Raw genomic sequence first — 20,633 nt, forward strand, 5'->3', positions numbered from 1 at the left:
TTATATACTATACAGAAAGTTCAATTATACCACAAATTGTTATAGTCAAATTTTTGTTCTTTTAATCGTGGTTTATGCTGCAACGGTCTTTTCAAGTTACCCTTTTTCTTGACTTTTTTGGGAAATAATAACTCAATACTTTATGCAGTTTTTTTAGTTACAGGTTAAGTGGGCTTCTAACATAACGGGCTTATATGGATATGGGGACTTTGCAGAATAGGATGGATTAGCAAAATCTACAAAATAATTTCACAATTGCTATCTCTATATAATTTTAATAGTTTTTTTTTCTTAATTATTTTTTCAACTTCCCCACCAAGAATCTCTCCCAAATCTTAAATAGTCAAATTACAGCTGAAAACAAAAATTTCTCTGACCGCTAAAGTAACAGGGGCAGTCACGGGCAAGACATGAAAAGCAAACGCCACGTGTTAAAACGAAGACATACGAAACTTGAGGAAGGCAAGGCTTCTACGTTGCAAATAAGAAATAGCCAAAGGGGGGAAGTGGTAAAAGATTATAATTACAAAAAGAAGCTCAACTTCTCCAGCCATTTTTAGCTAAACCCATAGATTCTTCTATAACTCTCATGTTTATATAATATTTTTTAAAGTAAAAGATTTGACACTAATATCTTCGAACAACAAAATGTTCACTGAATCATTGTATTTGGTTAACTTTGAAAAGGAAAATTAAAAAACTTATAAAAGAATGAAGGGGAGTTGTTATAAAAAATAAAAGTACAGTGTGCTATTTGAAAACAAATAGAAGAAGAGGGGTATATTTGAAACTTTAGGTAACAGAAATGTAAGTAAAAATATAAAAAGAGAGAGCAAAAAAAAAAAAAAAAAGTTGAGACCTTTAGAATTTGGCAGCAGCCTCCGTGTGGTGTGACCAATATGCTTGGAGAGTAGAAGAAAGCCTTCTTCTCTCAACTCCGACGGCAACGTGAGCAAGAAGACGAACTCGTTGGCGCCTCTATTTATTTTCAATTTCCACCTGACGAAATCTTGAAACCATAAAACCTAAACACAAGTCAACGCCACCGCTTGTTCAGGTGACTTTTGTATTCTGTTGATCTTGCTTACTTATGATTCAATTGGTTCAAAAAATCTCAGCTTCGACGGGATCTCTACTTAAAGATGATTTATGGGATTCGTTTGTTTTTGAGATTTCTCTCCGATGGGCGATGGGGTTTTCTGTTTTTGTTATGTTTACTGGGTTTAACGTGTTTGCTCGACATTTTTAGCTCAACTTTGAAAAATTGTAAAACTTTTGAGCGTTAGTGGGATTCTAATGTGAATCATATGTCGAAACGAGAGTCTTTTTGTGATGTAATTTGGGCATTTGGTTAGAATTGGATGTTCTCTAACTGGGGGATGCAGGGGAAGTATAGAGTTTTCTGTAATTTTTTCTTGGGAAGTTACTCATTTCGAAGTGTGTTATGGTTCACTTGTGAGTATACAATAAAGTTGGAGATCTTTAAGTTGTTGGGAAGAAGCTAGTTGTTGTAGTAATGTACAAAGTTTGGAGAAAGAGCTAAATTGGGTATGTTTCTAATGCGTTCTTCTACAATTCATGGATTTGTTGTATGCTTGGGAACCGTCTTTGTTGTAGTAATTCTTGATAATCAATCATGTCCTGTGAGTTGATCTGAATCTGTGGTTTTTATTTGCTTTTGTTTTCATTGCAGAGAAATGATACGCGCAAAGCACATTAGTAACCTTTCGAGTACAGCAAGATCCTTTTTTCTTAATGGATCGAGACCAGTAGCTGATGGGAATTCGTGTGCATACACGGACGATGAAACTTGTGTCTCGAGACGTCAGCAACTTAGGAACGATGCTGCACTTACTGAAAAACGACCACCTGGTATTCTCCCTAAGCCTTCAGTAGTGGGATGTATATTACCAGGAGGAGAGGTAACTAAACCGGTGGTTCCAAAGAAGGTTGATGTTTTGGGTCGGCCATCTCTGTTGCCTCAGCATGTTTCTTCTTCCCCTGCTTTGCCTCTTAAATCACATTCCGTTAGTTATGCATCAACCATCGTTGGAAAGGAGGAAGGTGAAGCTTCTTCAGAACCTATAGGGGATCAGATTTTCAAGGCTGGTGTTGTTGCGGTAAACTTTTTGTCAGATTTAGCGAATTGTAAGATTCCTTCCACTGATGGAGGAGGTGAAGTATTTGGTTTCTCGAAAAGCTGTATGGTTGATCCAACTCGGCCTCTTTCAAGTGTTAAGTCGTCGAATGTGAAAGCTATAAGAAGAGAGCACTTTGCCAAAGTTTACCCTAGATCAGCTGCTAAAGAGTCATCAGTGGGTAAAATTAGAAATTCTAGTAGCAACGTCCGAGGGGCTAAGGAAGCTGAAAGACCTGGATTTGTTAAAGGATTCAAACAAGTTTCAAATTCTGGGGCAGGGAAGTCGTTACCCACAACAAATAACACGTATGGCAAGAGAACAAGCGTGCTGCAGAGACCCAGTATTGATGCAAACAGGTTTGTCCCAAATGGTTTCAGTAATTCTTCAATGGAAATGGTGAAAGTGCCTCCAGGGACTGCTCTGACATCAAGGCAGTATTGTAACTCCGGGTACATTGTGGAAAATGTTTCCAGTGTTTTGAGAAGATTCAGGTGGGGTCCTGCTGCTGAAGAGGCCCTTCAAAATCTCGATATGAGGATAGATGCATACCAAGCAAACCAAGTTCTTAAGCAGATGAATGACTACGGAAATGCTCTTGGTTTCTTCTACTGGTTAAAAAGGCAACCTGGGTTTAAGCATGATGGGCATACTTATACCACTATGGTGGGTAATCTTGGTCGTGCTAAGCAATTTGGTGCCATAAACAAGCTCCTCGATGAGATGGTCAGAGATGGATGTCAGCCAAACACAGTTACATATAACCGACTTATCCACAGTTATGGCCGCGCCAATTACCTGAACGAAGCTATGAATGTGTTCAATCAAATGCAAGAGGCTGGATGCAAACCTGACCGGGTAACTTACTGTACGCTGATAGACATTCATGCTAAAGCTGGATTTCTCGACGTTGCCATGGATATGTACCAGAGAATGCAAGCAGGAGGTCTTTCTCCTGATACTTTCACTTACAGTGTCATAATCAATTGTCTTGGAAAAGCTGGACATTTACCCGCTGCACACAGGCTCTTTTGTGAGATGGTTGATCAGGGTTGTACCCCTAACTTGGTCACATATAACATCATGATAGACTTGCATGCCAAAGCGAGAAACTATCAGAGCGCGTTGAAACTTTACCGTGACATGCAAAATGCTGGATTTGAGCCTGACAAAGTGACTTATAGCATTGTGATGGAGGTGCTTGGACACTGTGGATATCTCGAGGAAGCAGAGGCTGTTTTCACCGAGATGCAGCAGAAGAACTGGATTCCGGATGAGCCAGTTTATGGTCTTTTGGTGGATTTGTGGGGAAAAGCTGGTAATGTGGAAAAGGCATGGCAATGGTATCAGGCAATGCTTCATGCTGGTCTGCTACCTAATGTTCCTACATGCAATTCCCTTCTTAGTACTTTCCTTAGGGTTAACAAGATAGCTGAAGCTTATGAGTTATTACAAAACATGCTGGGGCTTGGTCTACGCCCATCTTTGCAGACATACACGTTACTCTTGAGTTCTTGCACAGATGGTCGGTCAAAACTCGACATGGGTTTCTGTGGCCAGCTGATGGCAAACACGGGTCATCCGGCACACATGTTTCTCCTCAAAATGCCAGCTGCAGGTCCGGATGGCCAAAACGTGCGCAACCATGCGAACAACTTCCTGAATCTGATGCACAGCGAGGACAGAGAGAGCAAGCGAGGACTTGTGGACGCGGTGGTTGACTTTCTACACAAATCCGGGCAAAAAGAAGAGGCGGGATCTGTTTGGGAAGTTGCTGCACAAAAGAATGTGTTTCCTGATGCATTAAGAGAGAAAAGCTGCAGCTACTGGCTTATCAATCTCCATGTAATGTCAGAGGGAACTGCAGTCACTGCACTGTCTAGGACGCTTGCTTGGTTCCGTAAGCAGATCTTAGTCTCTGGAACTTGCCCTTCCCGGATTGATATAGTAACTGGTTGGGGAAGACGTAGTAGAGTCACCGGTACCTCGATGGTGAGACAAGCAGTTGAAGAGCTCCTCAACATCTTTGGTTCACCTTTTTTCACGGAGAGTGGAAACTCAGGTTGTTTCGTTGGGTGTGGAGAGTCTCTCAACAAATGGCTGCTTCAGTCTCATGTTGAGAGGATGCATTTGCTGTGAGTTTTTTGTATCACATTTAGGCTTTTTTTTTTTTTTTTTTTTTTTTCTTTTGGTCGATTGCATCTTATGAATTGTTTAGTTTGTAAGTCATAAGTTAAGGTTAGAGGCTTAGAGCTAGACATGGAGTTTCTCTCCATTCTTTTGTCCTCTGCTATTCAGTTGTATCTTCCTCGCAATAATCTGAGATGACTTGGAATCAATTGTGGTAAACAATCATCTAGATTTAATAATATGTCAGAATATTTTTTTCCATACAAAATCAAATGCTTTCAAAAAGAAGAGAAAATTGTTATAGACTTGTAGATTTACAAGAGAAAAAGAAGGAAAATTGAAGAAGGAACTAGAAAAGTCTGGTGTTGTAGGAGGCACAAGAAGAGCACTTGTGATAGAGCCAATGGTAAGGAGCATTTCCTTTTCTCCCACAATCGTTACATAGTATTACCTGCACCCAGTTTTCCATATGCTTAAGTTAAAAATGGAACTGATATTTTGCATATGTATGAGTGTGAGAGAGAGATGAACCTGTGTTTGGTTTAAGTATTCATCTGGCATCTTCTGTTCTGCGAGCAGTGCGTCTAACATTCTAAAGTAAACCTGTGTGTAATGATTCCTTGATTAGTGTGAATCGCCTTAATAATGCTGGGGAATTGTCATTTGTCACTATAAAAGGCTAGAGAAGAACTAAGAGCACACTATGGTGTCACTTTTCTTGTTGGTGGAGAAACACTATGTTTTGAGTTTTTTTCTTTTCAGGAGCATTTGATGCCATTGGCTATCTTTTATGCGACTATTTTTAGTAATTGTTCAACGAGAGAAACAGAATATTGGTGTATCTAACCTGCATATCCCCTAGTGATTTGCTGCAGATAGGGCATGTGTAATGCGAACATGTGTACTCCTACAACCAGAAACAACACACTTTCCTAAGTAATATGTTTCAGGTTTTTCATAATTGCCATATAACATATTGACAGATGAGTTAAGGACCTGAAAGCAGGTCGAATGCATCACGTGCCCGCATGGAAGAGCCTTTACGGGAGAATTTGAGGTAAATATGTATTCATGGCAAATCGGACAGTTATCTTCTAAGCACTTTTCTCTGCATACATGTTCTACTAAGGTTCGAGACATACAAGCATTGCATTTCATGCAATGGAAGTAGTCAATGCTTAGTCCTTTTCCTAGCCTGCAGAGATTGCAGTAGGGACAATGATAGATTTCCCTGCCAAGTAAACCTTTAATTCGTCAGAAACTATTAACCATGTTATCAAGTCTATCAGAAACAAATTGCATTTAGATATGATTTCTACTGAGGTTGGGACCTTTTGGAACCAGACAAGACTTTAGCAAGAAGGAGTTAACTGTCATTTATCAACACTAGTCCTCCAGATTCAGCATTTCATATTCGAAGCTATATATCTACAACATCCACATCCTATATAAAATCATCACAATGCAATTTTAACTTACACTGCACCAAATTAAGCAGTAGAAGCTTTACCTATCATCGTCAAACAGCTTGCAGATTTTGCAGTAATATTTCCCCATTGACGAATTACATGAAGTATTTGAGCAACTCGCACCTACTGGCTGAATTATCAGGCACTTCATGCACATCATCTTTGTAATTTGTTTCCTGCACAGTGCACACAAGTATATTTAAGAAAATTAAAGACAAATGAAGGTGCAACAAGATTACTGATGTTTGGTACATGGAAATAGAAGCAACATACCTATCCAATAAGTGATCAACCTCTTCATCATGGCATCGTATACAGGTGAGGAGCTGGTTGCAACAAGGAGCAAGAAGCTTGCAATTCCTTTTGTAGTGTTTGCAACCAAGAATCAGTTTGTGAGAATCTCGATAAGATGGATGCTGACCAGGAACTGCTTCCCTATTGCTTGCGAGAATGGATGGTTCAAGATTATAAATCCGCTGTGTGGCAATCCAACGACTGAAAAAGTACAGAACCTAGTGTAAGTCACAATAAAGAACATAGAAATGGGTTATTTAAAAATGATTGCATAATTTACTCAACCAAGAGTTATTATAGAGAGTTTTCTTCTTCTTTTTCTAAACACATACTCATACATATGTCTACTTTGGACATACTATAAGATACAAAAATATTTTCTCTTACAAAAAAATTTGGGATTGCAAAGCTTACCTCATTAACAAGTTCTGGATGATATATGATTTCTTCTGAGGATCCAAGGAAGAGTCACGAGATATTCTTCTAATTGTAGCCTCCACATCCTCTTGACTCATTGATAATAGGCACTCATATTTACTGTCTTGACCAGAAGATTTCTGAGACATTTGGAAAGCTTGAGCAGAGTTTCTGAACTCACAGTTGCTTTCAGTTTGTTCTCTGTACTTCGTTTGGTCAGCACCTAAACACACCTTTTTACTTTCTGAGATTTCTCTATGATTCTTCTCTTTGTTGCCAAATTCTACCTTGTTGATGGGAGCAACCTTTCCAAGTGGCTTATTCATGATACCCTTTGAATCTGTCTCTACAAATTCCCGAGGTTTGTTGCAAATGCTCCTATCCTCATCAGCCGCTCCTTCAAAGAGATAGTTCCAGACAACTTCTAGAGGATCTGAATCCTCAGATGGGCTCTTATTTATTACCCCAGTTTCTTCTCCTGTAACATTACAACTATACCATTCCGTTAGCCATTCACCAAACATAGTCTTCCTTGTTGCTTGACGCCACAAGGACATCACAGCATGTTGTTCATCAGGGATCAAAGATTCCATTAACCAGGGAATCATATCTTGCAATATTTCTCCACTTATTCTTCCAAGCATGCATGCTATGATCTTTTCTTGCTCTTCAATAGTGAAACAGCTTCTGAATAGACACCAAAGCTCAGTTTCTTCACGGTGGAGATGCTCAGACAATAGCTTATGAATGGACTTGCATATATCCTGGAGGCTCATACACAACTTCTCATACTTGACATTCCCACGTTCCAGTACAACCATTTTCAATTCTGCCATCTCATTCAAAAGGAATGATACTTTATTGAGGTGTTCAACTTCTAGTTCGTGATCAATACTGTATGACTGACTAATGTTTTGTAGTTTACCCTTGGCCTCCAAGGCTGGGAATGCAATCTCATCCTCTGCATCTGAATGTATCTGATACAAGAACTTTATAAGATGAAACCGCTGATGAAACTCCCCAAGGAAACTGCTGTCTGTTGCCAGTCGAGCTGAGCCACATACAAGATAGTCTAGATCCTTCTTCATTGCCTTGTGAAATAAGAAAATCAGATCGATAGGTTTCAAGTCCATCATAGTTAACTGCTCGCCAATATTCTTGTCGCCAAAAATGTCAGGAAGATGTTGAAGAGGCTTGAGCTTTCCTTGGATAAGTACTTGCTGATTCATTGCACTTGAGTAAGGTGTCTCATTCATGTAACCAGCAGGTGGATCCATTGACTGGAAACAGAATGAAGACTTGTTTTTAAGCAAATAAGGATCGGATCCTTTGCATAGTTGGTGCTGTGATTGCTGGCCGAAAGATCCAGAAGCTTCTTCATTGTGTTCCTCTTCAGATGAACATCTCGGTTTGAACATAAAGGATAACTCATTCCAGAAACTTTCAACTGGTGTTTTGCCTGAATAACCGAAACGAAACCATTGCAACAAGAGCTGCGCAAAAGGTTTATTGGGAAAAGGATCTTCAGAACTTAAGAAGTGAATGATTGACTGACAGTCATCTTCTGGCAACTGAGCAGAAAACCACATTATGACACATTTCAGCAATCCCAGAGGCAGGACGTGTAGGCTTCTGTATAGGAGCTGCCTCTGCATTTCAATGTTGCAGTTCTTGCTGATAATAGGGAATACCTGAGGAGCAATGAGTGAATACTTTGGATATCATATGGAGACAAACAAGGCAATAGGAAGCTAAAGCTAAACAAAGAGATTAATGATAACCAAATATCAAAGTTTGATAAAAATATGAAACAGTTAACCTCTGTTTCCTCTAAAGAGAACTGTTTAGCTACTGTCAATATAAGGGATTCCAGTTTCTCCTAAAGCGTTATCACAAAATTGTCACTCCCTTTTGTAGTTTCAAGGTTTAGAGACTTCTTGAAGTTTTCCACATGACCATCAATGGTGAATTGTTTGGAAGTGGAAGAGTGTTGTTGATCCACCATATCTTGAAACACTGGGTAAAAGAACTTCTTAAATGCATTGCTGCAATGAAGTGTGTCACCAGTTTCTCAGAGAAAAGAGCAGAAAAAAAGGAAACGAAACAAGGTCCAAGAAACTATACACACCATGTCATATAAAATAGAAAAAAACAAGTTCCCCAAATTATTATTACCCATAAAAGATAAGGACATCAGCAAGGAAGTTTAGCCGAACCACTAGCACATTGAGATCCAACGAAAGGCTTGGAAATTTCAAGTAGCTTAATCCTTTTTGAATGTCTACCAAATCTCTTCTAATTGCATTATGCCAAAGCTGAACACCATGAATCAGAGTGTTTCCTGTGTTTGGACTAGAAAAGGACATTTTACTCCACTGCCAGAAACGTTGAAACATCCCACTTGATGAACTTGTGTGAGCTAAGTTATTCATATTTTCAGACACTTCTACAGATTGCACTCCTTTCATGATCTTTGTAAGATCCACCAAAGAAGATTGACTATCATCATCAATCAGCCAAGAGTTTATAACCTTCAGAAATCGTTTAATTCTGTTAGTACAGTTGCAAAAATAGAGTCACACACATCTCAGTACAGAATATATACCAGTTGCAAGGAGACCTCCTTCGGGACAATTTCTTTCATGCAATTCACAACTTCAGATTTCTCCTTGGGAGAGAGTAAAGACGTCATCCATGGGAAAACTTCTTCCAGAACCATCACCGGAACACTACAAATGAATTGCCACACTAGTGATGCCTGTTCTTCAAAGGAGAAGTTCTCAATCAACAAAGGAAACACCTGCATTACAGAGTATGGCTGCTCAGGCACCACAATATGATATAGGTAACAGAGAAAGCTATTACGATATACCTGACGCTCTTCTTTAAGCATATGTTGGCATATGGATGATTGAATGGTGCCAATGCATAATACAACTTCGCGAAGCACATCGGAAGTACTGTCTCCTCTTTCTTCTTCAAGAACATTTAGCCAGTGAAAAATAGAAGTGAAAAGATCCTCTGTGGCATCATGTTCAAGCGAGTAATTAAAAACAATGTTCTTCACACGTGTGTCTAGTGCTGAAAAGATAACCTGCCAGAGAGTAAACAAAAATTACATAACTGTGATGAAATCGGAACCATTCAAGTCTTTGATCATGCAAAAACTCTCTGTTCACTCACTCGTTGACTTTTTAGCTGTAAGATGGTTTAAATTTTTTTTTTCGTTTTGCTAATAATTCTGACTTAAAAAGACAAAACAAGAATCTAGTAAAACCACTATTCCAAAACAGCAAAGGTGATAGCTTAGTGTGTCCTAATATGAATCATTAGTATAGTTTTGCTAAATTTCTCAAAAGATGAACTGTTTAATTTTATTATTCCCTAGAGCATCCAATGTTTTACTAAAACGTACGATTAGAACAAATAAATTGTGACTTTAGGGCTAAGACTAGATCTAACCTCATCTTCAGCTGCGGAGTGATACTTATAAACAAGCTTCAGAAACTCAAACTTAGAACGGAGCTCCACCGCCAGATCGGAACCGGACCGGACCGGACCACCGGCCAGACAATGGAGCTCCGCTAACTCTGCACGGAAAGCCTTGTGGAAGTAAACAAACAGAAGAATCGGAGCATCGGACAAACGAGCATTAATCACCGCCGAAGTGGACGCAATATCCGGCGGTATATCAACCTCCCGACGGTACTTGTCCGGCGGAAGTGGAAAAGGATCTCCGACTCCCATCCACCATGAACAGGTCGAGAGAAAAAAAAGAAGAAGGAGAAAAGAAGAAGGAAACGCGTTGACGAGAAGAGAATGTAATTTAAAGGGTCGATCATCGTCGTCGTCCTCCTCGTCAAGCTCTCTCTCTCTCTGCTGTGTAGATTGAGGATTTGTTAATTAGTTTTTTAGGGGTTTAGAGGTTTTTATTACTATATTACAAGTGATGATTGATTGAGACGTTCTAATACGTAACAACCAAGCAGGCTTTTATCATACATTGGCGGGACTATTTTATTTTTTTACTTGTCCCCATGTGATCCGCCAATTTCTCTTCCTTTTTTTTTTCCTTCACTTTTATTATTTTTTCATTTCTAAATTTTAGTATTAAATTATTTTTATTTGCCGACAAAGAATTTAATAGTTTTGTTCTTACTTCTTAAAACATTAATATTCCAATCTTAAATTTGTCTTCGACGGCATATACTGATACACATTAATTTATTTTTGATATATATATTTTCAATTTTAATCGGGAAAGATATTCAAATTCATTTGGTCAAACATCATATGTTTTGTTTTTGTTTAAATGTTATTTTATCTACCACCATTAGTTATTATATACACTTACAGATTCAGACATGAACTTGAAAGTTAAATAATTGGAGTTTATTTAAATCAACAGTTAAATAAAATAATTGACGTGACCAAAAAATAGAATAATACTTGGGTTCATCTCTAGGGGTGAACCTCTCCATTCACCCTCTTATAAAATAAGGAAATAAAATCTGTATACATTATTATAAAATTAAAAAATTAAACCGCTTTTTAATAAACCCAAACTGATATATATGAAATCTAAACCCTAACCATCTCATTTGTGAATCCAAACCGACATATAATTTCGTTCTACTTGTAAAATCTAAACCCTAACCATCTCATTTGTGAACCCAAACCGACATATAATTTCGTTCTAATTGTGAAATCTAAACCCTAACATCTCATTTGTGAACCCAAACCGACATATAATTTTGTTCTACTTGTAAAATCTAAACCCTAACCATCTCATTTATGAACCCAAACCGACATATAATTTCGTTCTAATTGTAAAATCTAAACCCTAACCACCTCATTTGTAAACCCAAACCGACATATAATTTCGTTTTAATTGTAAAATCTAAACCCTAACCACTTCATTTGTAAACCCAAACCGACATATAATTTTACTCTAGTTTAAAAATCTAAACCAAACCAAATATTTAACTTTCCTTAATTAAAAGTATACAGAATTTGTTTCCTTAATTTGGGTTGCTTTTTAATTTAATTTTTATTTATTTTTTAAATGAAATATTAGATGGAAGATTTTGATTGGCTGAGAGAAGAGGGGGTGAGTCAGCATCTTTTGGTTACTCCGTTAGTTAAAGACCGTTGATTTCCCCGTTCCGTCTTGCTTCTCCACACGTGCCGTCATGTGGCTGTAGCGTGCCTTAACTGTCTCTGTCACGCCCACTTAAATGGGCCTACTTAAAAAATAATTACCAAAGGCCCAATAATGGATTTTAAAAACAAAATAAAATCCTCAACTTCGTGTGCATGTCGTTTGCGCCAAGAGCCTGAAAAGTTTAAAAAAACTTTTATTAATCTTTATATATTCTCCGGTGGAAGATGTCGACGGAGATACTGAGAACGAAATGGATGGCGATGACGGCGAGTATATGGATCCAGTGCACCTTAGGAGGTTCATACACCTTCGGAATCTACTCCTCGACCTTAAAGTCAACTCAATCTTACGACCAGTCAACCCTTGATACGGTCTCTGTTTTCAAAGACATTGGTGGTAACGTCGGAGTTTTAGCAGGACTTGTATACACCGCAGCCACCTTAAATCGCCGTCGTAGTGAAGGCCGAGGAAGAGGAGGAGCGTGGGTGGTTATTTTGATCGGAGCGGTTTTGAACTTCACCGGTTATTTCTTAATGTGGGCTTCTGTTACCGGTTTGATTTTGCGGCCTCCGGTTCCGGTTATGTGTCTTTTTATGTTCATAGGTGCTCAGTCTTTGACGTTTCTTAACACGGCCAATGTTGTGAGCTCTTTAGAGAACTTCGCTGATTATGGTGGCACTGCCGTTGGCATCATGAAGGTAACAAGGCTCAACCTTTAATGCTCTAGTTCTTTGGTTCAAGATTGATATATTAGTTGTATTGAACCTCACAAAACAGGGGAGATATAGTTCGGTAGAAATTGGAAAGCTTATGCCTTGTCCTCGTACTTTGTAGGGTTTTGTTGGTCTAAGTGGAGCAATGTTAATTCAGTTGTATGAAACAATATGCCCTGGAGATCCAAAGACTTTCATTCTTCTACTTGCGATAGTACCTTCACTTCTCTCTGTCTTGGTGATGCCTCTTAGGATATATGACACAAGCACGGTCGATGAGAAGAAGCATTTAGATGGTTTATCAACTTTGTCACTTATCATTGCAGCTTACCTTATGATCTTATTATCCTGAAGAGCACTTTAAGTTTACCATCATGGGCTAATGCCGTCACGTTTGCAATTCTACTCGTTGTGCTTGCCTCGCCTCTACTAATCGCGATAAGAGCACACCAAGACAGTATTGAGAAACCATTATCACCTGTGTATTCTCCTCTGGTGGACAATCTGGAAGCAACGACGATCTCTGAGGAGGTCTTACTGCTAAATGAAGACAAAAGCTTGAATCTTTTGCAAGCTATGCGTAATGTAGACTTCTGGTTGTTGTTCCTTGCAATGGTATGTGGAATGGGATCGGGGATTTCGACGATAAACAACATCAGACAAATAGGTGAGTCTCTTAGGTACTCTAGCATCGAGATAAGCTCATTGTTGGCTTTATGGAGTATATGGAACTTTATTGGTCGGTTTGGAGGCGGTTATGTCTCGGATCTATTGCTACACAGAAAAGGATGGCCACGTCCGTTGCTAATGGCTACAACTCTTGGAACTATGACCATAGGTCACCTAATCATAGCCTCTGGTTTTCGAGGAAATCTTTACCCCGGTTCGATTATCGTAGGCATTTGTTATGGCTCACAATGGTCGTTAATGCCAACAATAACGTCAGAACTATTCGGGGTTAAGCACATGGGCACAATCTACAACACCATTTCGATTGCTAGTCCTATGGGTTCATATATCTTCTCTGTAAGATTGATTGGGTATATCTATGATCATACCATTACGGGAGAAGGTAACACGTGTTACGGTCCTCGTTGTTTCCGATTGTCATTCGTGATCATTGCGTCGGTGGCTTTCCTTGGATTTCTTGTCTCATGTGTGTTGGTTTTTCGCACAAAGACGATATATCAACAGATCTTCGAGAAGAAGTTCCATCGTCAATAAGAGGTGTGACTTGTGAATATTATACTATATACTGTATGGTGCACACACAAAATAAAAAAATACTGTATACTGTATACTATATAGGTTCATAAATGTTGGTTACATTTGTATTGTAAGTAAGCTACTTACCTATATATACGGTGTGTAAAAATACAAGTACGTATATATATATGTGTGAGTGTGAGGTTCTTTGTTTTATTGGAGAAGTTTGTATTGTAACTTGTAAGTAACATTAGTGTGTCTATATTCTTTTCATATGTTTGTAATTTAGGGGATGTATTCAACTTGACATTTTAAGTGATTTGTGTAAAATTCATAAATCTTATGTTATCCAATCATTGATTTTAAAAAGTCTTATGAAATCCAATGTTATTCAATCATGAATTTTAAAAAGTCACTTGAAATTCACTATTATTGAATTAATGATTTAAAAATCTATCTTAAAATCCACTGTTATTCAAAACAGTTTATAGACTTGAATTTTAATAATTTTTTGAGATTCTGGAGGATTTGAGATGATTTCTTTAGTTAAAAATATAGAAATCCAAATCTCATAGTTTTAGGTGGGATTTTAAAGAATTTTACAACAAATCATATCAACTTTCCTAAAATCATCAAAATTATTTAAAATCTCAATGAAAACTAAAATCACTTTGAATATTAGATTGAATACACCCACCTTAGTTCTTGGAATATAGGTGTTGTGTGACATAAATGAAGTATTAAATAATGTAAAAGAACCAATGTGAGATCTTTTTTTTAACTCATTGGACCTATTGAGAAGATCATAAATGATCAACCTTTGCTATTTAGAGATCTAATCCTGTTCTAGTTTTACTGAGTTACTTCAATTGTCCATGTTATTCATAGTTATATTTCCCAAATCAAATTATTTTAATTTATTTTTTGCAAATTATGATAAATTTTTTAAATAAATAGATAGTTATTTTAAAACAATAGTCTTAATTATTTTGATATTTGTAAAAAGTGTTTATTAAAAAAAAAAAAGCCATAAATAAAATAAGTGTCGAGAGCCCTAATTAATACTAAAAACTGTGAGCCCCCATCCTCTTCTCCCTATTTCTCCTCCCATCGTGTTTCACTCTCTCTCGCCTCTGATCAATTAATCTCAGAAGAGAGAGACCCTATTTTGACATTTATTTTACCATCCATTCTCAATCTATCTCTCTCTCTTTTTCTTTCTTTCTTCCTTCGTCTCTCAACCCTCCAAAAAACGACAGCGTTTTCAACACCCAGTCGACGCTTTTTTGGAGAGCTTCCTTCTCTTTTCTTCCGATTTCGATTTCCCCAACAATGCCAAAAGGGTTTTGATTCTCTCTCTCCCTAAAAAATCTCAAATTTAACAAAACCAAAAAAAAAAAACCCTAATTTCAATCTCTTCGATGGGTTCCTCTTCCGATATCGTCCCTGACGGATCTCCCCACTCTCCCCCCGAAGATGCAGCTCCCGTTACGGATACCACCACCACCGTCACAATTCCAAAGGAGGAGCCTTCCACGCTTAGGAGAACGCGTCCTTCGCGTGCCTGTACTGTTAGGGCACAGCAGCGTCTTCAAGAACTGCAAGCGGCGGAGAGAAAGCTCAAGCAGCCTAAGAAGGAGCATAAACGAGAGCAGCATCGACGGAAGGAAGAGGTTGTAGAGGAAGATGAAGATGCGGATGGAGATCAAGAGGAGGATGATGATGAGGATGGAGATGATGAGAATCGTCAGCAGCAATGCGTCGCTGGAGGGAGTTCGAGTTCTGGTAAAATCGTTACTTCTCTTGTTCCTCCGCCTGAACCTTCGCAGATGCCGCGGTGGAATCTTCGTTCTATGTGGGAACTTGCTTCTGTGCTCAATTTCTTGCATGTGAGCTCTCTCTGTTTTTCTTTCAATTCTTTGATTAGTTTCTTCCGATGAGTAAACTCACCATTTCTCCCTTTTTTTTGTTTCTTTTTCTGGATGGTGAAGGTATTTAGACCGCTTTTGAAGATCAATGCTGAGTTCTCAGCCGAGGAGTTTGAGACGGCCTTGCTTTCTCCTAACGATACTTTGAGTGATATACATATTCCTCTGCTAAAGGTTGGTGCTTTGGTCCATCCGTTGCTGTGTTCTTTCTTACTCTTTTAGTGTACTACTCGTGTCTCTTTTTTTTTATTTGTTTCCTAATTCTTGTTGGTTTCCTTTGGTTTCTGTCTGTGTTAAGTTCAATGTAGTACTTGAGGTTTTCTCATTGATTACTTCACCACTTGTTTGTGTGCTCTAAACCGAGTGCTGGCTTTTATTACTACGAAAACTAGTGATAAGACTTCTTTTTTGGGGTATTGAATGGTTCTAGAACAGAAAACTTGCCTTAGTTTTGAGTGAGAAGATTCTATTAAAAGTTTGGATGTTTGTATGTAATCCGGGGTGCTGTGGCCAGTGAGAAATAGAAGGGGCCTGTTAAAGATGTGTCAATATCTCATTGTATTGCAATTTTCTTGCAAAGTGGAATGTTATCTCTACTTCAGATGAAATATCAGCTTCCCGTTGAAACTGTGTTTCATGGATGCTAGAGGTGTATCCTTGACTGTAATTCAAGTTAAAGATTCCGAGAGAAAAAGCAAATATTGTTTGATAGCCACTTTGTAATGAGGTTTGGGTAGACTACAACCAATTTGTTCAACTGTATCATGAACTTACTGAGTTTTTCTCAGTTCGGATTGAAGGGACTCGTTGTTTTCAAATCGTTTTGGCTGAGTAGCTGATTGACCAACAGATAACATCTATGTTTATTGGCTAGCTTCTGTTCTAGGTACCTTATAGGCTTGTATTACCCAGTTCAGATCACTAATATCTTTGAATCGCTTTCTTGAATCATGGTAGAGTTCCTTGATTGAAGTCCTTGGTCATTGTCATAATATCATGGTAGAGTTCCTTGATTGAAGTCCTTGGTCATTGTCATAATATCATGATTTATTTGGTGTACATAGTTATTATTTGCCCTTTTACTCTAAAGTGCTGCAACTTCGTTTGGCTTATGTGGATGCTAATCAAACATGATTTGGAATCAAATAGATTTTTTCACTACTATGAAATGTTAAAATTGCTTTGACTGTTTCTCTCTATGAGCAATATACCATTTACTTATTTTCAATTTGCAGGCCATTCCTCCTGTAACTCGAATGGCCCTCACACGTGATACCTGGGTCACTGTCTTGTGCAGAAAAATAAGAGATTGCTGGCATTGGGTAGTGATTGCTAAACTTCTTTGTCGTGATAAATGAAGTACTTATTTTTCATTATATCATGTTCTGACGTGAACTTCTTATACTCATTTAGGTCGCAGAAGGGGACCTTCCTATTGTTGCCTCGCAAGGGTGAGTTGTTATAATTTTCTGAATATCATGGTAAATATAGTAACACATTTTGAGTTTCTCGGCTTACTCTATAGGAGGGAGATTGAAGTGTACAAGAATCTTGATCCAGCCATTCGTGTGGTGATTTTGAAAGCTTTATGTGATATCCGTGTTGAGGTATTGTTGCTACTGTATGTCGATCTATTATCTAAATATCAATTAATAGTACTTGCATTGGTGTACCACGTCTGTATTACTTGCTGCTCTTGTTTTGTCACTTGAAAATAAGATGGTTTTATCACTTACAGTTTGGATCGGTTTTGTGAATTTGTACAGCAAGAAGATATCAAGAGCTACATTGACAACTCTCTTAAAACTGGCGTTCATCTGTCAGTTTTCCGCAAAGATCGCGTTGGGGGTGATTCACATGGAGTTAATTTTTGGTCTGTAGCAAAGTGAAAAGACCTAAATAGGACTCCCTTGTTTGCATATCTCTGATATAGCACCTGTTTGTTTCTTATGTAAGGTATGAGGATGATCCCTTAATTGGTCACCGCTTATATCGGGAAATAAGGAAAGCAGAAGTGTTGAAGGTCAGAACAAAGGGTTCCAAGATTCTTCCTAACATAACATACCAATGGGAAACTGTTGCCACTAATTTCGATGAATTCCAAGACGTTTCTGTAAGTCTCTTTTTCAATCAATAAGTCAGTCTAGGTAGTCTGTAATTAATTCTTGCTATGGAATCTGGTAGCTTGGTTCTGATGTGATTGTGATGGCTAGACGGCGTGCAGGCTAGTACCACCGTGCATTGAATATTTATCTTCTATACTGATAGAATTTTACAGATGCCAAAAAGGGGATTATACTCTATAGGTTGAGAAAAATGTATGTGGAGAATCAGTTATTTCAGAGGATGGTGCATACCTGTAGATTGCTTGAAAATTATCATTGAAATCTTTGGTGACTGTGAGTGAATAAACTTAAAATGTTAGTAGTGCTAAGAATTGGCTGAAAAGGGCTCATGTGCATGCAAGTCGAGTCTACTTCGATGTAGGTACACAGTTGGATATTTAGTGAGTTAGTAGTATTGTTTTTGTTAACTTGTCCAGTATCTTAATCTTGAGGGATGTCCTTTCTAGGAAAATTTTGTTGCAGTTGATTATATGGGTTAGCAAGGTGAACACAAACAACTTTATATTGTGGATCTGTCTCAATGCTTTAGTACCTTCTTTCGTACTGAAGGACTAAATTAATATAATGAACAATAGGTTATAACTTTCCATGTCTTTACTGCTGATTGAGATGCTGTGTCTCTTTGTTTTGCAGGAAAAACTTCTTCAAAGTACTAGTAGAATTGAAGTTTCTCTAGGGAAGAAGTTAACGAAAGATATGCTTCCTGAGATAGAAAAAGAACACAAGGTTCCAATCTGCTCTAGTTTTTTTTCCCCTGTTTTCCGTCTTGGTAGTAGAATAGAACTCTATTAGACTATTACCAAGCGCATATTCATGGCTGAATAATTCTTATTAACGGCATCTTTATATAATGGTATATCTTTTCCCACTGTCAGAGGAAAGAAAAACTGTTGAAAAAGCAACACAGACAGGCTCTTCTCCTTGATAACTTTTTGGTTGTTGATGGTCTTGGTGGTGGACGTTCTCTCCGTGATAGGAAGCCAGTTAGATACACTTTTGGTAACGTTATAATCTTGTTGGAAATCCACGCTGTGCTTCTTATTTTTTGGCTTTTAAGATTCATCTTGATCAATTCTGGGCTGAGGAGGTTTACTAATTTTGAATATTTTATTGCAGATGATTATGATAAGTCCATAAATGAAGCTATCAAAGTAACAAAGTACGTCTGAGTCTCCCTAGCATTTAATCATCTCTGCTATTGGTTTCCTTTAACGTTGTTTTTGGTGACTATTTTCTATTGTCTTTTTTTACATTCTATTTGTTTTTTCGTGATACTATCTCAGGAAGAAACATCCATCACCAGAACATCCTCTCCACAGAAGAGAATCTGCCAGATTGGACGCTCTTGCGAATGGCAGATCGACCAGTTCAACCCACCATACTGAGCCTGTGAACGATACAGCATCTGCGAGATCTTCTGATTTTGCTGATTATGATGATTTTGATGAGCAGCGAGATGAATCTCTGGACAGAAGGCAAGACGCAGTGTATTTCTCTTCACTCCTTAAATTTCCCCTCCAGAACTTACAAAACTTTAGGTTGAATTAACAAGTATCATTTCATGGCAGTAACAGGCGCAGACAACGGCCCCAACGGTATTCAGCTACAGACTTTGTTGAAACTGTATCAGACAATGAGGTAGAGTTTCAAAGTGACGATGACATTTATGGGGAAGCAGTTTATGATGAAGAATACCTGAAGAAGCGCAAACAGAAGAAGCTCTCTAGTGGTTCTGAGGGAGATGAAGAGTACAAATGGGATGAAGACAATGCCGAGTATGAGGAAGAAGAAGAAGAAGAAGAGGAAGAAGATTCTCTTAGTGCAAGCGAAGAAGATAGTGATGAACCCCGGAGGGTTAAGAAAATGCCACGGAGAGAACCTAAGGTGAGATCAAGGTCAAATGATTTTCGGCCAGGCCTGAGACGTAGTAAAAGAGCCACAAGAATCGATTACCAACAATATGAGTTCTCAGAATCAGACAAAGAAGCAACAGGATTGGCGAAACGTAAGCGGTTGGTTGAGCCAGATGAACATTCTGATGAAACAGGGAATGGGGATTTCACGATGGGAAGTCAGGACTCTGAAGAAAATGCAAATGACCCAGAAACAAAATCTGGTGAAGAAGAAGTAGAAGAAGAAGAGCCGAGAGAGGTCAATGACAATGCAGAGACAGCATATGGTAAAGAGAATAATCAACTTAACAAATCAAACGGCACAACAGACCAAGAAGAAGTTGAGGGTGTAGTAGGCAAAAGACGTTACCTCGACTTAAACGAGCTTGCCCCTGTATCTGGTTTTGATGATGGTCCAAGTACAGTATTGAAGGATGATGATAAGACAGACCTTTCATAAGCAAGACAGGGAGACTCATCTTTGCGTCTTAAAGCTCCCTCTGGTCAATCACCATTGTATGTATGATAAGAAAGATTTTCACGAGTTATTTCCTGGCAAAAAAACCCTTGCAGAGAAAAATTAAAACGGTAAGAGACACTTCATTGGGTTTTTCTTCATTCAAAGCATATCTGCCTTCTTGTTGTTTTAAGTACTTCAGGCAAATTCGGCTGATAACTGAAGAGGTGAATGTTGTTGTGGAGGCCGAAGAGGTATTTGTAGATTAGGTTAGTCATTTTTTTCTTACCATGAAGAAAGAAACAATGAAGAGGGTAAACCAGAAGATATTCCTAAGAGCTGTTTAATGTTTTTATGGAATTATATTATTAGTGTACAAGTAACTTTTCTCTAACTTTTGTATTGACCATAAGAACACGTTTAAGGTCTCTTAGATTTTGGTAAAACGACGCAGCTTTGAGACTTGCTGAATGTGATTATCAGATTATGATGGGTACATAAAGCTTTTTAAAGGCTGTGAAACTACTGTGAGCTTCAAAGCCCATGAAATCACCTAAAAGTTAATAACTTTGATTTTAGATATAATAATATTTATACGATTTGCTATGTCTATGCATATGTATTTGTCTTAAAGAAATATATTAGTTATTAATTAATTGGTTTTGCAAGTAGAAACTTGTTGTGATCATTATCATAGAT

General features: G+C 38.1%; 1 protein-coding gene and 3 pseudogenes across 9 annotated transcripts; 3 read left to right on the forward strand and 1 right to left on the reverse strand.

Annotated features, from left to right (window-relative positions):
- The first annotated feature begins 830 nt into the window (after positions 1–830).
- LOC104756236 (pentatricopeptide repeat-containing protein At1g18900 pseudogene) lies at positions 831–4,536 on the forward strand (annotated as a pseudogene). 2 transcript variants are annotated; one of them, XR_015586136.1, is made up of 2 exons: positions 831–1,057; positions 1,694–4,536. The product of XR_015586136.1 is annotated as a pentatricopeptide repeat-containing protein At1g18900 pseudogene, transcript variant X1 (transcript). The 2 variants fall into 2 exon arrangements; XR_015586137.1 differs by having other exon boundaries at positions 848–1,548.
- Positions 4,478–10,412, reverse strand: LOC104756235 (zinc finger protein BRUTUS-like At1g18910; annotated as a pseudogene). Its single transcript, XR_015586134.1, has 12 exons — positions 9,911–10,412; positions 9,321–9,542; positions 9,054–9,248; positions 8,624–8,979; positions 8,268–8,493; positions 6,446–8,139; positions 6,011–6,232; positions 5,779–5,913; positions 5,265–5,499; positions 5,116–5,175; positions 4,800–4,871; positions 4,478–4,719 (listed from the first exon to the last, which is right to left on the reverse strand). The product of XR_015586134.1 is annotated as a zinc finger protein BRUTUS-like At1g18910 (transcript).
- A 1,381-nt stretch (positions 10,413–11,793) lies between these two features.
- Positions 11,794–13,672, forward strand: LOC104756237 (protein NUCLEAR FUSION DEFECTIVE 4-like; annotated as a pseudogene).
- Positions 13,673–14,571: 899 nt separating this feature from the next.
- LOC104756238 (DDT domain-containing protein DDR4) lies at positions 14,572–20,380 on the forward strand. Of its 6 annotated transcripts, none has more exons than XM_010478792.2 (12): positions 14,572–15,420; positions 15,523–15,633; positions 16,695–16,781; positions 16,873–16,910; positions 16,985–17,066; positions 17,226–17,332; positions 17,416–17,572; positions 18,219–18,311; positions 18,461–18,584; positions 18,702–18,744; positions 18,869–19,072; positions 19,154–20,380. In XM_010478792.2, the coding sequence occupies exons 1-12, from the start codon at positions 14,953–14,955 to the stop codon at positions 19,935–19,937; spliced, it is 2,298 nt and encodes a 765-aa protein (XP_010477094.2). In that variant the 5' UTR covers positions 14,572–14,952; the 3' UTR covers positions 19,938–20,380. The 6 variants fall into 6 exon arrangements, with proteins under 6 accessions (XP_010477094.2, XP_010477095.2, XP_010477096.2 ...); XM_010478793.2 differs by having other exon boundaries at positions 14,592–15,420; positions 18,869–19,060; XM_010478794.2 differs by having other exon boundaries at positions 14,592–15,420; positions 18,869–19,060; positions 19,160–20,380.
- The last annotated feature ends 253 nt before the right edge of the window (positions 20,381–20,633 follow it).

This window comes from Camelina sativa, chromosome 17 (genome assembly GCF_030686135.1).
Source record: "Camelina sativa cultivar CO46 ecotype springtype chromosome 17, ASM3068613v1".
NCBI lineage: Eukaryota > Viridiplantae > Streptophyta > Magnoliopsida > Brassicales > Brassicaceae > Camelina > Camelina sativa.